This window comes from Pinus tabuliformis, chromosome 5_1 (genome assembly GCF_031772625.1).
Source record: "Pinus tabuliformis cultivar Carrire ecotype Pingquan chromosome 5_1, CPIR1, whole genome shotgun sequence".
Lineage (NCBI taxonomy): Eukaryota > Viridiplantae > Streptophyta > Pinopsida > Pinales > Pinaceae > Pinus > Pinus tabuliformis.
Window position 1 is genome coordinate 186,125,223 of NC_142305.1, and position 20,678 is coordinate 186,145,900.

General features: G+C 40.3%; 1 protein-coding gene across 1 annotated transcript in view; it reads right to left on the reverse strand.

The window, feature by feature from the left end:
* The window catches only part of LOC149164029 (DNA-directed RNA polymerase D subunit 2b-like), a 310,324-nt gene that overhangs the window by 195,962 nt on the left and 93,684 nt on the right, over positions 1-20,678 (reverse strand). Inside the window, exons 3-4 of the mRNA XM_089431932.1 lie at positions 16,188-17,021; positions 15,327-15,572 (exon numbers count right to left, since the gene is read on the reverse strand). Of these exons, the coding sequence (XP_089288058.1) occupies positions 15,327-15,572; positions 16,188-17,021 (1,080 nt within the window). The remainder of the gene's footprint in view (positions 1-15,326; positions 15,573-16,187; positions 17,022-20,678) is intronic.

Sequence of the window (20,678 nt, forward strand, 5' to 3'; positions counted from 1 at the left end):
AAGTCGAGTCTTTCACTTGATCTCGTAAAGGAACCTTCATTCCATCCACCTAATTACCAAGTAGTTTGGTGAATGTAACGAAGCTTAGGGGGCATGCACCCTTGTCTATTTTGCGGACAAACCCAGCTGTAGAGATAAGTTTCCCTGTAAGTTATGTGATCGGTCCGGGTGACCTTTCACCTTTGTCTATTTGGCGGACAAAGTGCAGGAAGTGTTTTGTCTAAGTATTGACAGAAAATCATCCTGCTTAACCATAGTAAGTTTCCATATGGTTACTGAAGACTTTCTTTTATGCTGGGGGCATGCAAACCTTTTTATACAAGCAAAAAATGACCAATTTCATTTTTTATCTTTTTAGCATTTTTAGCTTTTTAGCTTTATAGTTTGGTCGTTCCTAGCTTACATAAAAAGGAAAATGAGCATACTTTCCGCAAGGTTCGAGCTCACTAAAAAATGAACCTACACCTAAGAGCAATGTTCCCACAAGGTTCAAGCTTTCAACCCGCACTGAGCACATGTTGGCACAAGGTTCAAGCTCATTAAAAAATAAACCCGCCTTTGGTAAATAACCTTTTGTGATCGCTTTGCTATCTGCCCTTTTGAACTTTGGTTGTGTTCCTTCCGTCACCTCCATTTCATTCAGCCGACCATATGCTTCCACTTGATTGTTTACCCTTTTGAGGAACATCTGCGATGAGTGATTCTGATTGCCACCCTCTTCACACTGCCATGTTTTGAGAAGTTCCAAACTTACCTGGAACCAGCTACTACCCAGAAACATCACTCGTTCTGAAACATCACTCGTTCCTCAAAAACGAGCCTCTTTTAAACTCTTTTTAGACTCCTTAAATATAAAAAGATCGTCGAGCTATTAGCCTTCCCAGCTCGTTAAAGTAAGGGGAACACTATCCCTCTCATATTTTTTGATCATTTTGTTTAAGATCGTCGAGCTATTAGCCTTCCCAACTCGTTAAAGTAAGGGGAACACTATCCCTCTCATATTTTTTAATCTTTTTGGACTTGAGGGATTATTAAACAAAAATATCGAGCACTTGTCTTTGTCGGCTCGTTAAAACTATCGAAAAGTCATCCCTTTCGTATTATTTTACACTTTTTCGGACTTAAGGGATTATGCCACGAAAAAGGATTGTTGGAGTCTCCTTTTCGTCTGTTTTCAGACTCTCTAAACAAGAAAAGGACCAAGTTATCTTTGTCGTTAAACTTGTTAAAACAATAGCGACAAACTTGTCCACCCAGACAAGAACGAGTCTCACTGATGCTAGGCTCGCTAAACACAAAGCGACAGGTTTGCCCGAAGGGCAAATTATAGACCAAGCATATGTTATCCTCCTCAAGCTTGTCAAAAATAAAGAGGTACTGGTCAGCAATGACTGGGGAAAAATGGGAAGAAAACTTGAAGAACTCTATTGGTAGCAAGTCGCTCTTGAACATGACACTTTCACTCCATCACCGTGATTGAGTTGGGTTGGGTTTCCGTTCACCGTCACCATTGGTCCATCGTGCCATCCATGGGGTTAACGCTACCAGTCCATATCAGTGTCACCAATATGTTCAAGAGAAGTCATTCAGAGAATTCACCATCCAGCAAACGCCTCATCCACTGCATTACATCCATGCTTCATTTTTCATGACTGCCATTCTTGAACCTCATATCATGAGATCGTTTTCACCTCCACAAAAAAATCGTTTGCTTTGTTTCGCGTCGTAGATGTGGGATACATCAAGGCCCTCCTACGACAAGTCATTTCTTGTCAACATCAACTCATTATCCAAGAAGTTGACTTAGAAACAACCCTTTCAGTACTTTGAAGATTGCATGCCTCAATGGCAAGTTTCTCACTTCCGGTGACAGGTTTACATCAATGACCTTCAACCAAAAGACTTTGCGTGGTGTTCGACATCAGCTCATATATTCACACCACATGAATTGTACTGTAGTACCTTGAGGGTCATCATCATTATCGGTGATTCCTCTCACGTCTGTTAACAGCTTACATCATTGGTTGGTAATTAGGCGATGTCTTTGAATGTTCGACTTCAAAACATCTTTTCACATGGATCGACTTGTACATCGGGCGAAGATTACATGAGTTTTGAAGACCCCGGATCTAGTTTCATCCATCCGGGCAGCAATATATTCAGGAAAATAAGGACATCAATTGTACACAAAAGCTGCACAGATAGTCATCTAGCCAGAGAAGATGACTCTTCATGCGAAGAATCACAAGTCTGCAAGAGCAGACGATTGTCTGTCCTATGTACATGAAAATGAATTTATAAAGCTGAGCATGGGAATGCCTGCCTCAGCTAGATCATGAAAATAATATGATGATGATGTATTGTATTGTATCTTATACAGATCACCTTCCGGTTTGAATACCTCGGATCCTCATGAATAAAGCATTTCGCCCAACATCAGAAGATTTACAACCTCATGCTTTAGGGAGCATCTGTTATAGACATATTTGGGCACTGCAACCCCAAACTCATATGTCCATAAACTAAGGACTCCTTAAGTCCCTAAAAGTGTTGCTTCATACCCTAAAGGATCATGATCAACCGATTACATCATTTCCCAAAAGTTCCACCTGAAAAACTACTCAGAACTAGCCAAAACAGGACCATACAGGCTGCTCCATGAACAAGGTGCGATGCATACTGACTGCCTAACTAGCCAGGTGCGATGCATACTAAAATGGCCTTTTGTGGGGTGTGATGAGCGAGAATAGACAAATGGCAGAGACAATTTGCAAGGTGGATGATCATGGAATCTTCCAGAAACTTCTCCCGTGACACTTGCCTCTCTGAATTCGCCCAAGGATGAGTAAGAGATCATGAAATCTCCAAGTGGAACCAAGAACTATCAATGGAATGACACTAATCAAAAACCCAGAGCTGACTCACACCCTTGCAAGACATCTTCAAATGGATCCCTCATCTGAGAGATCTAGAGGCTGGAATTTTGTATTTTGTAAGGAAGTGTTGTTGGTTTGTTGGTGAGAAGATACATTGCATTGTTGGGTGATTTGCTTGTTCATGAGGTGAAGAGGGATTCTACAACTGGGAGGATGATGTTGGATCAGACAACTGGGTTGTAATCCTCTCTTACATTACTATTAATAAAGTTCTTTGATTTTTCCTCCATATAATCTTGTGTTTGTGAATCTTATTGTTTATGAATGCAATTATATGGTCAATGTGTTTCTGATTCCGCATTGTTTATGACGTTTTAGATAGAGATGCTTTGTCAGTTTGCTGTTACTTTGACTCTACAAGTACTCTTTGAAGCGGGACAAGTAGGAGAGGAGTGGCAAATTCTATCAAGGAAAGGAGAAAACAAGCTAGGATCAAAGCGGAAGATCCAGGTTGGTCTTCTTTTCTTCTCTTCCATCTATCACACTTAAAGGAACTCTTGAAAAGCTTTAATTGTTTGTTTCTAAGATAGCTACCCGTCTTAGTGGGACTAGCAGTTCGAATCGACACTAATTTTCCCTGAAACACCGCACAAAGAAGCTAGGACTCCCCTGGCTGGTGCGAAAGATGCACCTCCCTATGGTGGTGGTGGTGGTGGTCCCCTCCTTGCTGGATCCTCGTTGTCTCCTCCACCAAACTCCAACTCCCCATCATCCTCCTAATCACTGTTTGAGAAGACCTCAATATAATGGGCCTTGCCTATTGTGCATCGATGACCAGGTGCCCAAGGCTCTCGGCATTTAAAACATAACTTCCTCCTCCTGAGGCCTCTCCTGGTCTCGTCATCCAACTGACCCCACCCTTGGGTTGCTTTCTGCGCTATGGGCGCTCTAGTGTCACTTCCCTTCTGAGGGTAGTGAGTGCGTGAAGGAAATGGAGCCCAAGTCTTGGGAATAGCTCCCTGCAAATCTCGAGTGCAAGAAACTGCCTCCAGAAGAGTAGATAGTTTGTGTGACTTCACCAATCCCTGCAATGGCTCTGTAAATCCCTCTACAGATGTGTATACGCTCCTCGCATTTGACAGATCAAATACCATGACTAAGACCCTCAAAATCTCTGAGATATAATGCTTTAGATGTCCTGTCTGTCTGAGCTGGGTCAACTCCCTGAAGTGAGCCTCTAGATCCTCCCGATCAAAGCGCTCCACTACTCTCCGCGTGAAGTCCTGATAGGAAGTCACGCTGGCATGCCCCAGAGTGGACAAACCATGAAACCACCAATAGTGTGCCTCCCCCTCTAGGTGCAATGTGACCATCTTGATGGCCTCTACCTCTATCATTCGGTTCAACTTGAACTATGTGTCCATCTTCTCTACCCAAGCACGTGTTGTGCACTTGGTGGTGCCATCATATGTAGGGAAATACATTTTCCCAATAGAACGGTGCAACTCATAGTTCTGCGTGCCATAGCCCTTCCCATTCTCATTTTGATTGAGCTTGCAAAAATATCTTAAAGTCAAAGCCTCTCTAAAGTCTGCCTCTCTAAAGTCTGCCCCCATGGACTGCAACTCCCATAAATGCTCCCCGTCAACAATGGATCCTCTCCTCCACCAGCCTCTCCCTATGCCAAAGGTATAAAAGAGGGTAAAGTAGCTCGAGTTGGCTCACTCAAGGATGGTTGTTGTGCAATAGGTAATAGGTGAAAGGTGATCGAATTGTTGAGAGGCCCTTGAAGTCTCTCCAACTACAAACTCCCGGTGAGTGCTCCGCTCCTGATTTTGCATTTTGATCTCATCCAACATTTCCTTCTGCCCTTTTGTCAAATCACTCAATGCCTACAAGAGACTATCGAAGGCCATCTCCTCCCTACTCTTGGGCTCACCCATATATTTTGTTGCCACTGTCTTCCCATGATCCTCCATGTCTGGAGTAATCTCCAACTCCCTTTCTGTGCTCCGATACCTCTGCCTCCTGTAAGTAATATTCTATCGGTCCTCCTCACTCATAGAAAAGCTTTCCCATGGCTGAGCCAAAATCTAAGCTGTGATACCACTGTAATGTTCCAAACTTAAACAAACAGTTATATGAAAAAGCAAATATGATTCATATACAGAAAAATAAAAATGATCAGCAAATGGTGCATACACTTCAGAAATGAGAACCAAGTCATTTTATTAATGAAATGGAGCAAGTACAATAGTATGGAAAATGCACCTGGGCTTGTCTCAAGGGAAATCTTGACAAAACCCAGGTGATAAACAATAATCTCAATGCTGGAAAATGACTGCTCCTTTAATGCTCTGCGCTGTCTCCTAGTTTGTTGGGTGGAAAGGATTGCTAGTTAGAAAGGAATTGCAAACGAACTGCAAGAAACCCTATGTCCGGTGCTCAGAAAATGATGAAATTTCATCCCCAAGCTCCTTGGCCAAAACCCAAAAAGGGTTTGGCCTAAATCCAACCTCCCAAATTCGACCTCCTCTATGGCCTACGCCCTCCAAACTGCTCCAAGAATATGGCCTACAAGAACACCCATCAAATCCTCCTCCAAGCTCTGAAAATGAAGCAAACACCACTCCAAGTATTTCCTCAAACCTCCACGGTAAAGCTCAGCCTCAAGGACTGATAATCTACCCACCACGTGAGCACCAAGTGTTGCCTCTGCGTTGGCCCAGGAAGTGCGAAAGTCACCCTACCAAGCAATACACTCCACCAATTCCCAAACTCTACCAAATGTCAATAATCCTCCTTTGCCTCCTCTCCAGAAAATATCTCACCCAAACTACACTACAAGACACCGCAAGTAAACTCGACGTCCTCTTCACTGCGTCCTCCAGTAATACGCACCATCAAGAAGTGAATGCCACTGCTGGAAATCACAATGAGAACCTCCTCCAGAAGGAATGAAGAAAACCTTCCTAGGGTGGCACTCAAAGTCCCCCAAAGAAAGGGTGAGCTCTTTGCTTGAAGAAATCATGCTAAACAACGAGTGACTGGGCTAAGCAACTCGAACAACCAAAGAGAAATTGATATACCAAAAATATGAATGAGATGATGAGAGTTTTCTTCCTTATATAGATTTTTTGGAGCACTTTTTCCTCCCATTCTTCCTCCATCATGGGCCCTCACTTAACCACCTCCATGCAAATCGAACTAGGGAGTGTGTATTTCCCTAGTGAGGGTGGCCCACATGTGTAACTTAACCACAACACAAATAACTTTCCTCACTTAGCCACCTTCGTGAAAATCAAACTAGGGAGTGCGTATTTCCCTAGTGAGTGTGGCCCACATCTGTAACTTAACAAAACACAATAACTTTTCCTAAGTCTAATCTCCTAATAAAATTGAATGGGGTCCACTAGCTCCAAAATTGGCCCCATAATACAAAAATTAATCTTGTTCCAAAATAATTTAGGAAGGGACATGACACAATGTCAGGAGTCAGGGTGTGAGACTAGAGGACCAGAGGATTGAGCATCCGGCCAGCAAATCATTAGCTGGAAGGAGTGACGTAGTCACCATCAGCTGTGACGCAGAGCAGCGCAATGATTGTGCAGAAGATGCGTAGAGGCAGCGTGGGGCTAGCCATTCAATGGTTGGATCAATGTCGGATTTCAAGTGATAGTGTGAGGTATTTCTCACTAATTCTCTGCGAGTGAGATTCTCTGTATCGGATAGCCAGTAAGGCATCCAAAGATTGTATTCAGAAACTACTGCATAATAATAAAAACCCTCAGCTGCTGCACCGGTTTTCCGGCATTGGGTTTTTGCGAGGGAATTTGTCCAAAAACAACGGTGTCACTTATGTGTGCTATTTCTTTCTTTCTCAATTCTTGTTCCTGCATATTATTTAAAGTTGTGAAGGCTGAAATAGTATTTATTTCGATGTTTACCGTATAATATTGTAAATAACTTGATTCAGTAGGGATTCCGAATTTTCACATGGTATCAGAGCTTAGATGAGCAAGAGAGCATACCAAAAGAGCCAAGCATTGAAGAGAAGGAGGGAGATTGAAGTGTTGCGTAGGAAGCAGATCGAATCCCTAGAGGGATTGTGCAGTCCAGGCTAGCAGGGCAAGATTCGCAAGGAAGATCTCTCTTTGAGTGAGTTGAGAGAGATGTACGATTTCCAGGTCGAGATTTGTCAACGGCAGAGGGAGCAGCTCAGAGAAGTCTTTAGATGAGATGCAGTTTTCTGTAGCAGTGGTTGCGACAAAAAAACGTCAGAGGAAGGAAGCAAACACTTTTTGAGGGAATTTCTTCTTCAAAGAATTCCTAGCCAACAAATTCAATTTCTCAATTGCTAAGCAGCAGTAGAGAGGCAGATCTACTAACTCCAGCAAGGAATGCATAGGCCAACCTAGCAGCAACGCAAAGGAGAGAGGAGGCAATTCGACATTTTGTTGGCAAAGATGGCAGCTAATGGGTTGAGAGATCAAGATCGGTTGGACGAAACATCCAACTATGTGATCTGGAAGGCAAGGTCTCTTGCCTTCTGGATGAGCATGATCTCAAATCCTATGTCGATAGTGTGGTAGCTAAACCTGCAGATGTGAATCCACTCAAAAAGTACAAGGCTGAAATGGTGAAGGCAAAGTGGTTGATCCTCGATGGAGTGAGGGATCATGTTGTATGTCAATTGTTGGCAAAGGGACTGCCAAGGAGATGTGGGACGTGTTGATTTGGGGTAGCATTGGATGTGCTCTATCCATGAAAATTGGTGGAGAGACTAAAGAGCATGAGATCTCCAAAACCCAAAATTCCATCCGGATGAAAAGTTATTAAAATAATTAATATTTTTAATAAGGTCCTAAGTCTAAACTTAGGAAAATAAAAATATTAATGGGCATTAATAAAGATAAGGATTGGAAGCTTCCAAGAGAGGAAGATCAAGTCTATTTTAATCTTAGTCGTTGATTCATTAACAGGAAAAGTATAAGAGAAGACTTGAGGGTCAATTGGAGAAATACTGAGGGATACCAGTCAGTTTGATTTCTGGAGCGGGGTTTGCTGAGAAATTCGAACTAGAGGCCTAGATTGCAATAAGAGGTAGCGAGTACGGCGCAGAGAGGCAGTCACAATGCTAGAGGATCAACGCAAAGGTCAGAAAGGAAGAAGCAGAGCAACTCAGGAAGGCACAGAGGCAGCAGAACTGCGTAGTCGTTGGAGGGCCTACGTGAGTGACGCAGAGAGGCCCAGTGCTGACGCAGAGAGGCAGAGTGCTGACGCAGAGAGGCAGAGTGTTGCGCAAAGGATAGTTGGTCTGACATTGAGCCTAGGAGAGGTGCCGAAGAATTTATCTCAGTCGGGTGAGCTAGTTTGGCACCCAGTGTACTAAAAAAAGTTATCTAATAATAAAATCCTCCTATGCTACACTGATTTTCCCGTAATGGGTTTTTCCGGGGACAATTGTCCAAAAACATGTGTTGATGTGTTTGATTTTTGTGCATGTATTTGTTTCTGTATTATGGTGTGATATCTGAAGTAGAATTTATTTTAATATTTGTTGAAGGGTTTTCGAGAATAACTTATTGAAAATAAGTACGAAAAAAAATCAGTTGCTGCAATATAGAATTTTCACATGTTATCAGAGAAAGTAATCAGAGATAGGAAGGGAAAATCAATTATGGGTCGAGACCATGATGCAGAGGCATCTATGTTAGGAGACTCGTGCAGATTTTCAGAAAATTGCAAAGAGACAGTAATTTCGATTTCTCTATGTTGGATTCCAGATTGGAGAAGAGGTTGCTTGTGTGACAAGATTTGCATCATCAGAGGTATGGTATATAGATAGCGGAGCCTCCTGGAAAATGACAGGAATCCGGGAATGTTTCTCAGATTATCACGAGGAAAGGATGAATTTTCAGATCACCATGGGGAATAAGGCAAAGTGTACTCCAGTAGGGAAGGGTACCATAGTTTTTCAAACAAAAACGGGAGAATGGTTCCGTGCTACCAATGTGCTGCATGTACCAGGACTGGGGATGAACCTACTTTCTGTATCGCAACTTCAAAGCAAGGGCTATGACATTTTCTTCATCAAGGAGAAAGTATACGTCAAACACCCAAGCTAGAAAAAGAAAGTGCAGATCGAAATCAAAAGTAACAGGTTGTACATATTACAACTAGAATCACCAATGGCACTGATAGGTAGTAATGGAGACAAGGATTTGAACGAACTATGGCACAGAAGAATGGGACATTTGCACCATGGGGCTTTGAAAATTCTCAGGAAAACCGTAATAGGAGTTCCAGATCTTAGTACAAAATGAGATGATGTATGCAGAGGATGTGCTCTAATCAAGTATGCCAAAGCAACATTTCCTAGAAGTAAAAACAAGGCCAAGAGTGTACGAGGATTGATACACTCAGATATCTACAGACCTATGTCCACTAAATCTCTTAGTGGTGCTGAATACTCCGTCACCTTTATTGATGACCACTCAAGGAAAACTTGGATTTATTTTCTGAAAACCAAGGACGAGGTTTTCTGTCAATTCAAAGAGTTCAAGGCTTTGGTGGAGAACTTGAGCAAGGAAGAAAATAAAAGTTTTGCACTCAGATAATGGTGGAAATTATGTCGATAAGGAATTCACTGATTTTTGCGCTAAGGAGAGCATCATAAGAGAGTGGACAACTCCTTACAATCCGGAGGAGAATGGAGTAGCAGAAAGGAAGAACAAGACTATCATGGAAGTAGCTAGGGCCATGATGTATGATCAAGATATGCCAAAATTCCTGTGGGCAGAAGCATGCAACATGGCAGTCTATGTCCAAAATAGAACTCCTCATAGGGCATTGGACAAGATTACTCCAGAGAAAGTCTTCACCGGAAAGACTCCTGAAGTTAGCCATTTCAGGATATTTGGGAGCTTAGCATATTGCCGTATACCCGAGGAGAAAAGGAAGAAGTTAGATCAAACTGCAGAGAAAGGATATCTAGGATATAGCAAGAACGCTAAGGCATATAGAACCTATCTTCCAGGGATCAGGAAGGTAGTCGTTCGATGAGATGTGAAGTTCATGGAATTTCGGGCCTTTAGAAAATCTCGAGAAATGTCTTCCGAGGAGCAGTCAAAAGATTAGCTTCCTACTGAAATTGGGACAGGAATAGGCTCTCGAAATGAAAGGGGCTCTGTTGCCTCTGTTGGCATGGAATCTGGATATGGGAAATGAATGGACGCTGCTAGACGAGGTGATGGTAATCGATCTCGAGAATATGGAACTAATGGAACTAGTAGGGCTTTTCTTTATAAATAGAGTGAAAACATTGTTGAATGAGGACTATTTGGACGTGGGATCGGTGCGTAGAATTTGAATTTATTAGACTACGACGGAACCTAAATTTATGCAGCTTCAAGTCGCCCGTTATTATTAAGGATTCGATCTTTGACAAAGCATTGAAAGGATCCAGGACAGAAACGCTAGGACATAGACGTCGTTGGTCAAACTACTTCAACCAACGGAAGCCAAGAATTCTTCCTCAGAACAGGAAGAATCACAGGGGGAGGAGGAGCTAACAAAAGCACCTGCTACCAGAGGAAGAACGAGCAGGGAACTTCGACAGATTTTGCAATATGCAGAAGATTTCATCGGTGCACTAAAAAACAATAAACGGGAGCGAAAACAGCCAGACAAATATCAAGCATTAGTAGCTCAGGATGGGGAGCCTTCCAGTTTTCAGGAGGCTGCTCAACAACAAGTTTGGTTGGATGCGATGGCAGAGGAATACAACTCTATAATGGTGAACGATGTCTGGGAGGTAGTGCCTAGGCCTCAAGACAGATCGATGTTGGGTTCGAGATGGATCTACAAGATTAAATACGCTGCAGACGGCAGTGTGGAAAAACACAAAGGCAGGTTTGTGGCTAAGGGGTATGCTCAGAAGGAAGGAATTGACTACGAAGAAACCTTAAAATACAAAGGCAGGTTTGTGGCTAAGGGGTATGCTCAGAAGGAAGGAATTGACTACGAAGAAACCTTCGCCCCAGTAGCGAGGTATACATCTTATTAGAACCATGATATATCTTGCAACATAGATGGGATGGGAGATTCATCAAATGGATGTCAAAACGACATTCCTAAACGGGGTAATAGAAGAGGAGGTATACATTGAACAGCCAGAAGGCTTTGAGACACATGAGAAGAAGTCTCATGTATGCAAATTGAAGAAAGCCTTGTATGGGCTGAAACAAGCACCTAGAGCGTGGTATGGTCGAATTGATGGCTACTTGCAGAGGATGGGGTTCGTCAAGAGTGACGCGGATCCAAATCTCTACTATCTGGTTGTAGAGAATGGGTCTCTAATCCTAGTATTATATGTGGATAATCTCTTCCTGACAGGATCATCCAGGCTCATCGAGGACTGCAAGAAGAATCTAACTACAAAATTCAACATGAAGGATTTGGGGCAGATGCATTATTTCCTGGGGTTGCAAGTTTGGCAGAAAAAGGGGGAGATCTTCCTTGGACAAGGGAGATATGCTACAGAAATTCTGAAAAAGATTCAGGATGCAGGACTGTAGACCCATAGCTACTCCAATGATCACCAACAAGAAGAAAATTGATGCATCTGAAGACAAGGATGTTGATCTCACCTTATACAGGTAGCTCATAGGGTCCCTGATGTATCTGGTCAATACCAGGTCATACATTTGTTATGTTGTCAACACCCTCAATCAATTCATGGTGGACCTGAAGAGGGCGCATTGGGAAGCATCCAAACATGTTCTCAGATATATATATAGGGAACAATTGATTATGGACTCTTGTACACCAGGACTAAGGATATCAGATTAAGTGGATTTACTGATCCAGATTGGGCTGGAAGTTCAATGGATTAGAAAAGTACCTCTGGGTATTGTTTCAACATTGGATTAGGAATGACCTCTTGGTGCAGTAGGAAACAAAAATCCGTATCTTTGAGCTCAGCTGAAGCAAAATATATGGCTACAAGCATAGCTTCGTGCGAAGCCATATGGCTTAGAAAACTGCTTGTGAACCTATTCAGAAGAAAGATGGAGGCAACCAAGATCATGTGTGATAATCAGAGTTGCATTAAGCTCTCTAAGAATCCAATATTTCACGATCGGTCAAAGCATATTGATATTCAGTGTCACTTTGTCAGAGACTGTTTCCAACAAGGATTTGTACAATTGAGCTACACTCCTACAGGAGAACAGGTGGCAGACATCCTTACCAAGGCCCTTGGAAGAACAAAGTTTTATTATTTCAGGGAGAAGATGGGGATGATAAAGAACCCATTTCAGTAGCAAAAATGGGTATGATGTTGCAATGCAGTAGCAGTAACGCGATGCAACATGATGAGAAGAGGTTGCACTGCAAATGCACTATAGAGAAGAAGGACCAACAACGGCACGAATGCAAAGAGAGTTGCAGTGCAGATGCAGTGTTGGGAAGAAGGACCAGCAACAACACGAATGCAGAGGGAGCTACAGTACAAATGTAGATGATGGGCAGCAGTACATGATGCAACAGTGTAGAGGATGTTGGGCAGGGAGGCCTAGCATCAGCACAGGTACCAATGCCATATAATCGGAGTAATGCTCAATGTGGAGTATTACTAGAGCACATTCCTTGCTAAGAGGGAGTGTTGATTTGGGGTAGCATCGGATGTGCTCTAGCCATCAAAATTCGTGGACAAACTAAAGAGCAAGAGATCTCCAAAACCCAGAAATCGTTTTGGAAAATTCCATCTAGATGAAAAGTTATTAAAATAATTAATATTTTTAATGAGCTCCTAAGTCTAAACTTAGGAAAATAAAAATATTAATGGGTATTAATAAAGATAAGGATGAGAAGCTTCTAAGAGATGAAGATCAAGTCTATTTTAATCTTGGCCGTTGATTAGGGACTTAATCTCAGTCGTTGATTCATCAACAAGAAAAGTATAACAGAAGACTTGAGGGTCTGTTGGAGAAACACTGAGGGAGACCAATCCATTCGATTTCTGGAGCGAGGTTTGTTGAGAAATTTGAACTAGAGGTCTGGAAAGAGCTAACGAGTATGGCACAGAGAGGCAATGATAGTGCCAGAGGATCAGCGCAGAGGTCAGAAAGGAAAAGCAGAGCAACTCAGGAAGACGTAGAGGCAGCAGGATTGCACGGTCACTAGAGGGCCTACGTGGGTGACGTAGAGAGGCCCAACACTGACGCAAAGAGGCAAAGTGTTGGTGCAGAGGGTCTAGTAGCTGCGCAGAGGCTAGCTGGTCTGACACTGAGCCTAGGAGAGGTGTCAGAGAATTTATCTCAGTCGGGTGAGCCAGTTTGGCACCCAATGTACTCAGAAAAGCTATCTAATAATAAAATTCTCCTCTGCTACAACAGTTTTCCTGCATTGGGCTTTTCTAGGAACAATTGTCCAAAAATATTTGTGTTGATGTGTTTGATTCTTGTGCATGTATTTGTTTCTGTATTATGGTGTGACATCTGCAGTAGAATTTATTTTAATATTTGCTGAAGGGTTTTCATGAATAACTTATTGGAAAATAAGTAGGAAAAAATAAATCAGTTGTTGCAGTATAGAATTTTCACGGGATGCCTTGGCGACGTTGTATCAAGGATCTTCCGAGCAGTAGAAGATGTACTTCGAGGAGAAAATGAGATCCACGAGGATGCGGAAGGGGGAATGCATTGATTCGTTCCTATCGAAGAATCGAAGCTTCAGGAAGTCTGAGATCAGTTGGCAGTTGTAGGGTCATCACCTCAACCTACATAAATGGTGAGGTTGGCCCTAAATTCAGTCTCAAAAGAATGGTAAGTATTTGTCCAGAGTATCCTAGGCAGAGAGAAATTGTCGGATGGGGAAGGGATGTGGGCTGCTCGATTTCGATCCATTGGAGTGACCTTTACTTATGTGACCTTTACTTTTCTCAAAATAGGTGCCATGTTGACCCGTTTAACCCTCACAATTACCCTAAGAGAATTTGGACCTTCTTTAGTAATGAAAACATGTTTGAAACGAATTTTGAGAAGGGTGTTTTGAGTGCATTGACATTTGGAGATGATTTAGCTTGCTTTGGATAGTGCAATCAACCTTCTTCCTTTCCTTGGAGAAGGTGAAACAACAACTCATAGAGTGCAAAATCATCATGAATTGTGAGATTACCACAAAAAATGATGTCCATGACCAAAGAGGTGTACATACATCAAAGAAATGGTCCGCATGGAGGATAAACATAGGTGAGCTATTACTATAATAAAATGGGAGTTTCCACCCTACATAGTGCAATCACCTTCATAGTGCTAATACAATAAGTTTTCCTTTAAGCCATTTGCCCTAATAGGTCCACCTCCATGATTGCCAAATACCTATCCAAGACATGAGAATCTCCATCAAAGCGAGGAGTTACCACCCACCAAGGGAATTAGCAAAGAGACAAAATCAAGCACCATGAAGGTGAATCTAAGATCAGCCATGACCTAGTGAGAAGTAGGATACACTTTTACACTTCATCCCACATGGCCTAGATAGCCAAAATATCGCACACATTTCGGCTTACAAATGGTGTAGTCCTTTGTCAAAAATTTCTGGGTACTCCTTAGTCCTTCCTTCTGAAAGAGACATAGCAAGCAGCAAGTATAATTGAACTAGAAACTCAAGTTCCTTATGGTGTACTTTCCCTAACTACTGACAGAGCACAGCACCAACAGATAACGAGAAACTGTTCATTGTAGAATGCATACATGGAAGAACATAGATAGAAAAGGGATAACTCCAATGAATAATAAGCCTCAATCACCATCACCAGACTAGAGGACATTAAGTAATGCGTTAATCAAATACTAGAAATTTATCCAATCAGTCTAGTTAGTCCGCTGTCCATTGTAGAATGCATGCATGGAAGAACATAAATAAAAAGAAGACAACAACTTCAGTGAATAATAAGTCTTAATCACTATCACCAGACTCAAGTATATTAAGCATGTGTTAATCCAATACTAGAAATTTATCCAATCAGTCTAGTTAGTCAATTTTGTTCCATAAACAATCAGTTCCCAGTTTCATGAGTTGATCACATTATGTTGGCAGCTATACAAAGAACAATCCTAATATATAATCAAGCTAACTAGGAAAGTCAAGAAATTTGAAAAGTTCTTTCATTGTTAAATTATTATTGTTCTCACAGAATTTTCCAGCTACACCGCCAAGTATCAGTTCATGGTAGGCAATCATGTGACTAACATAAAAAAATTGCAAAAGATCTTGAGAGGTCTATACTCATTTGCGCTTATCACAAGGAAAGCCAATAAATTTCCGAGTAGTCTAATATCGAAAGTAAGGTAGTAGCTAGAAGGTTGATTCTTTGTTTATTTCCAACAATAAAGTAAATCATTTGCTATGCCAAAATGTAAGAAAAACTTTTCAGAAGCTAACCTTTTCATGGCCTTTGATTATGAAGTATCCCCCTACATCAAATGAGCAGTCACCATCTGTAAGCAGCTCTCTAGGAGTCAGACCATACAAATGGCAAAGATGTGACTTCACCATGATTGGAATTCTCCCAATTAGCACACTTTTATGTTCCTCGCTTATAGGTGTCACATGTTTTCCACCTTTCGTGGTTAAGCTTGAACTACACTTTGACTTGCCATCAGTTTTGACATGGTCTTGGATATAAACCTGCAATGATTTAAACGATAACCAATGGCACATTCAATTTGAATAGAACCAAATGGCTGAGGTGCAACAATATTATTTTTTTAATTACAAATAACATAAATACGAAAGTAAAAGGATTGTTATCATCCTAGCACAGAAGATTCATTATCTGTTCCACTAAGTAATAAAAAAAAAATCATAGAAAACTAACAGATTAGAACAGGACAGATACAATAAGAAGTTCATCCTATGATATTTGAATGCATGTATGTGCATATATTTCTCCAGATCTCCAAGAGATAAGAGTAGATGAAAGACTGAACAGAAGGAGAGATTTGTCATGTTGAATTTTCTCATCTTCTTCTCCAGGGCCATGTATCTGATGTTACATCGACTTTGTGATATTAACATAGGGCGAATGGGTATCAATTCTACCTTATAATTAGTCAGAAATTGCTCCAACTTGGGCAGCTGCAGACTGCTTGCTAGTCCCAAACTAGTCACTATGTTATATTTATTCCGTCAGTGCGTCTCCTCTTATAGTGACTTCTAAATGTAGTAAAAAAGAACAAAAATAGAATATGTAATGAAGTAGTTTTCCTGCAAATCACACCATTCCAAAGAGAAACTGCATACCTTTATTTCCATATCTACATAGACGGGGGATGAATATGTCATGTTCCGCAGCCGAGCCTCAGCAGGTTTTATTTTCAGTTTCCTTCCGTCCTTGGTGCAGTAGGAAGGTTGCTCCACTGTGACCTTGCCAAAAGAAACGGATGCATGACACCATAAGCCCTCTAGTGTTTTTTTTTGTGGGTTATAATCAGGCTCTATTTCAAACTCCCCTAGATCATCAAATATTTTTTGTAACCCATTACTCATAAAATCGTTGAATGAATTTAGTTGATGACTAATCAGTCCCCATTCCTTGAAGAATGCTTTACAAGCATCTTTACAGAAAGTGGTTATTTCATTATCAGATATTTCATCTTGATTATGCTCATCTTCATCTTCATCTTCGTCTTCATCTTCATCTTCATCTTCATGTTCTTCCACTGCAAATCCTTTTGTTTCTTCTTCAATGGTTACTACATTCAGGTTGCTCACTAGTTCTTCTATTTGATCTGCAATATCTATATCCATGGTGCTCGCACAATCCTGTGTTTTATTTGCAACATATGCTACATCGAACTTGCATGGCTGCCCATCTATTGCCTCTGCAGTGGATGCCATACCCTTCTCAGTTTCATGGCTTTCACTAACCTCTGATATATCCTTGATAATTTCCTCTATTTTTTCCTCCAATATGAGTACTACATCGTTCTCACTAGCAGGATATTCACTTTCTTCTGGAATATTTATGATATCCATCATTCTGGTACAACTTCCAATTTCTTGTACATTGTCCACCTCATCCATACCCCTGTCTTGAGTTACACCTGTGAAACTCATTTCACCAATATTCTTACCCTGCAAATTGTAATTATATCATACACAGATAAGTATGTGAGATGTTCTCTTATCTGGAGAGGTTACTATTCACAACATGACTCTATAAGGAATAATTAACTGCAAAGAAAGAATCAGAGAGATCAGTGGGGCATAACAGTTCATGAGGAAAAAGGAAATAGTTCTGTAATACCACAGCTGTGTTAGTGTGTTGTAATATAAAAAGATTTGTGGGCATGGATGTTGTGTGGCTACTTTCTATGAAAACAAGGACCTAAATTATGTGAAAATCAAGATATATGCAATACAAAACAATTCTTGAAATAAGTTCTTTAAAAGAACAGAACTGAAAAATATTAAAAACCCTATCAGTCTCTTGAAGTTTTTACAAGCATATCCACATCCTTATCACCTTCAAAGTGCCCGGTTGTAAGCTCAAGTGACTATGAAAACAAGAGCATTAGAAACATGTTCCTAGATTTTGAATATATTGATCTTTAGTTCTGTGTAAAACCATCCTCAGACATTGCCATAAAGGATATATTTTCATTTTCCCTTATATTTACTTGTGAAGTAAATCTTGAATATTATTTCAGTAGATGTATAATTATATTATGTTACCACTTCAACTCACATCTAAATGGAAAATCCCCTAGTCCACGAATGCAACCTTGAGGTAAGGTTCAGAGAAATACCACTGTCACCTTAGTACAGTTCCCCTCTTCATTTTTGGCCACCTCTCTAAAGGCTGAGGGGGGTACCCTTAAGTATGACCAATATGACTCTAGAAGATTTAAATATTTGAGAACCCAGCACTTAGCAAGTAAATCTTAATGATGATAAGAATATTATGCAAATCTTTACTTCATGAAATGCAAATAGCTAAATGCAAGATGCTATATAACAATGAAAGTACAGAATTGTAATTATTTAGAATGATGCTTCATACAAGTTAATTCTAGCATTTAAGCATTTAGGAAACTAAGCCTACATCAACTAGATCCAACTTAGATAAACCATTTCATAATTGTAAGGACCTATGAGCCAAAGCTGGTTTTATGATACAATTTAGGCAATTTCCAGACTTGAACAAGTGGCAAAAACTACTTGTTAAATCTATACAATTAATATGAAATTAAGCAGTTAACTTGGAAATTTATTTCTTATATGTAAATGCAAATTCCAGATTTGTTTACTAACTAATAACCAAAGTAAAAGATATAAAAGTAAAGTGCAACTTCTGATAACTCGTAAGATTTTCATGAATAGAAGTTTAACAAATTCCGGAATTGTGATTTAAATGAAACAAGTCTAGAAAATGATTTAGCTATGCAAATGACTAGACTCAAAATTGAAATCCACAATAGATATTTCGAAATTTATTGTTACAATTCAATAAAAAAAGAAAAGTAAAAGTTTTTTTCTTTTTATATGGTGGTTGAAGGGAGAAACCAGTTCCAAATATAATGCAATGCTAATGGGGTGAGTGTTATCTTGAAACCAGTGCTAAATGTAATCCAAGGCTAATGGGGTCAGAGTTATCTTGGATGGCCTATTTTATTATGTAATTAGGGCTGGAGATGAAGCATGAAAGCTCGCTATATCCACTCTATTATTCTCGAAATAAACACACTAATATGCTGCAAATAAATGTAGAAATTTCATAAGGGCTCCAAAGGATGCTCCTTCACCTAGGAGCTTAACTTTACCTTTGAAATGGAATCAACAAGATTTGCAAGCATTCTTAAGATATATCATGCAAATTATTAACCAGCAAACTAAGATAGAAAAAAAGAAAAGAGGTGTTACCGCACTAAACTCCTTCCAAGTAGTAGATGTAGTCCTCAAATAGATCAAGTCACTAGTCTTTGCCATGTAAAAGAATCCATGCCACTTCAAAGGTAAGGAATCAAATTATTTAGCCACACATGAAAGAAAATCCTTAAATGGAATCCCAAAATACTAAAATAGCCTTAAAGCTTTGATATTCAACAGATGTTCTTTCAAATACAACACAACAAAATGACCAAAGGGGGGAGCCTTCTACATAGAGTTTTAGGCTCACCAATCCTCTTAATACAATAATAATATCCTAAGTCAGACCTTAGATTTGGTTTTAAAAATCTAGGAACCTGTTACATATCCAATTAGCAGGGTTACTAAGGTTCTCGCAATCCTGTTGGATGGGCACACATAGGGCAGGGCCCACTATTACCTTGACCCAAGCCCCGCTATTTCGATCCAACAACCTCCTAAATGGTCAAGGAAGGAAGCCCAAATATTACCCCAAAAAATCCCAAACAAGATCAGTGCCTTAGATGGGGTTACTTGGAGTGGAGGTGTTAATCTTTGGTTTTAAAGTCATTGTACTCCATAAAACTAAAACAGAAGATTTAGAAGTACCAAACTACAGAAAATATGGAGTGTAACCAATTGATTTTGGTCTAAAGAATTTAATATAACTAAATATGTATTTATATTTCAATTTAGATCAATGGTTGGAGACTTATAGGTCAAAATAGGCTGCTGTCCTAAAAATCATACTGTAAGGTCTGCATAAAAGCACAAGAACAACTTTTTATGCCTGAATCAGCCACCCTGTGAGTGCCTAAGTAGTCCCAAATTTTATGTCTAGGGATTGAAAGGCTTGAGGATCAAATTATATGTTTATGAGCCCTCTCCTCAACCTGTGACAGACGAAAAGGTCAATTCCAGCAACCTGGAAATTATTTTTTCAGAAATTTGGGTTGGGTAAAATGGCCCAACAATTTCCAGATTCGAATTTTAATTTTAAATGTAGCTGGAAATGAAATAAACTCAACTCTAAGTAGTGAAATAAACAATATTAAACAAGAGATAGTTAAAGGAGAGATATCTAAAGTGTAACTTACTTGAAAGAGTGTTGAAATCTCGGTCTTTGTTGCAGATTCAATATGCTACAACCAATAATCCTTAGATATACAAGATATTTCAACTGAATACAAGCATAAAATGTGCAAATAATATTTTTTGTACCTATCCTTGGTTAGATCTTGTTAAAGACACATGGGAGCAAGAATAATCAGAATGATAAATCATGAGAGTACAATTTTTATTAACAAGAGATACACATTTATAGTACATTATGTGACCATTGGGTTCCACATCCCAAGGTCTCTTGGACTACTTTGTCTTTTCGGCTTCCACACTAACCCATTGAGGATTAGGTGTCCAACATTCCCCCCCTAATCCGAAGGGTTATGTATGAGTCCAAGAAGAGAGCTGTAATACAAAATGTGCAAAAATGCATGGCAGCACTAGGCTGAATGTGCTCTCTGAAATGTTGGTATAAAGGGCGGTGGTTTAAGGATGACCACCAACACTAGAACACTTAGTGCAGTTCTCGGAACTCTTCCAAAACTGGGGAGAAGTTGAAGTCTTCTTCTAGAGGAAGTGCTCCTATTGTTTTGAAAAGGGAAACCTTCAACCAATAAAGGGAGGTCTCACCCCGAATAAAAGGGAGAACTTCAACCTGAAAAGGGAAGTCTCAACCTGTGATGGTTTAAGGATGACCAACAACTCTGGAATGCTTAGTGCAATTCCTGGAACTCTTACAAAACTGGCAAGAAGCTGGAGTCTTCTGCTAGAGGAAGTGTCCCCAATCTTGTTCCTAGAATTCTTCCGAAACTGGCAAGAAGC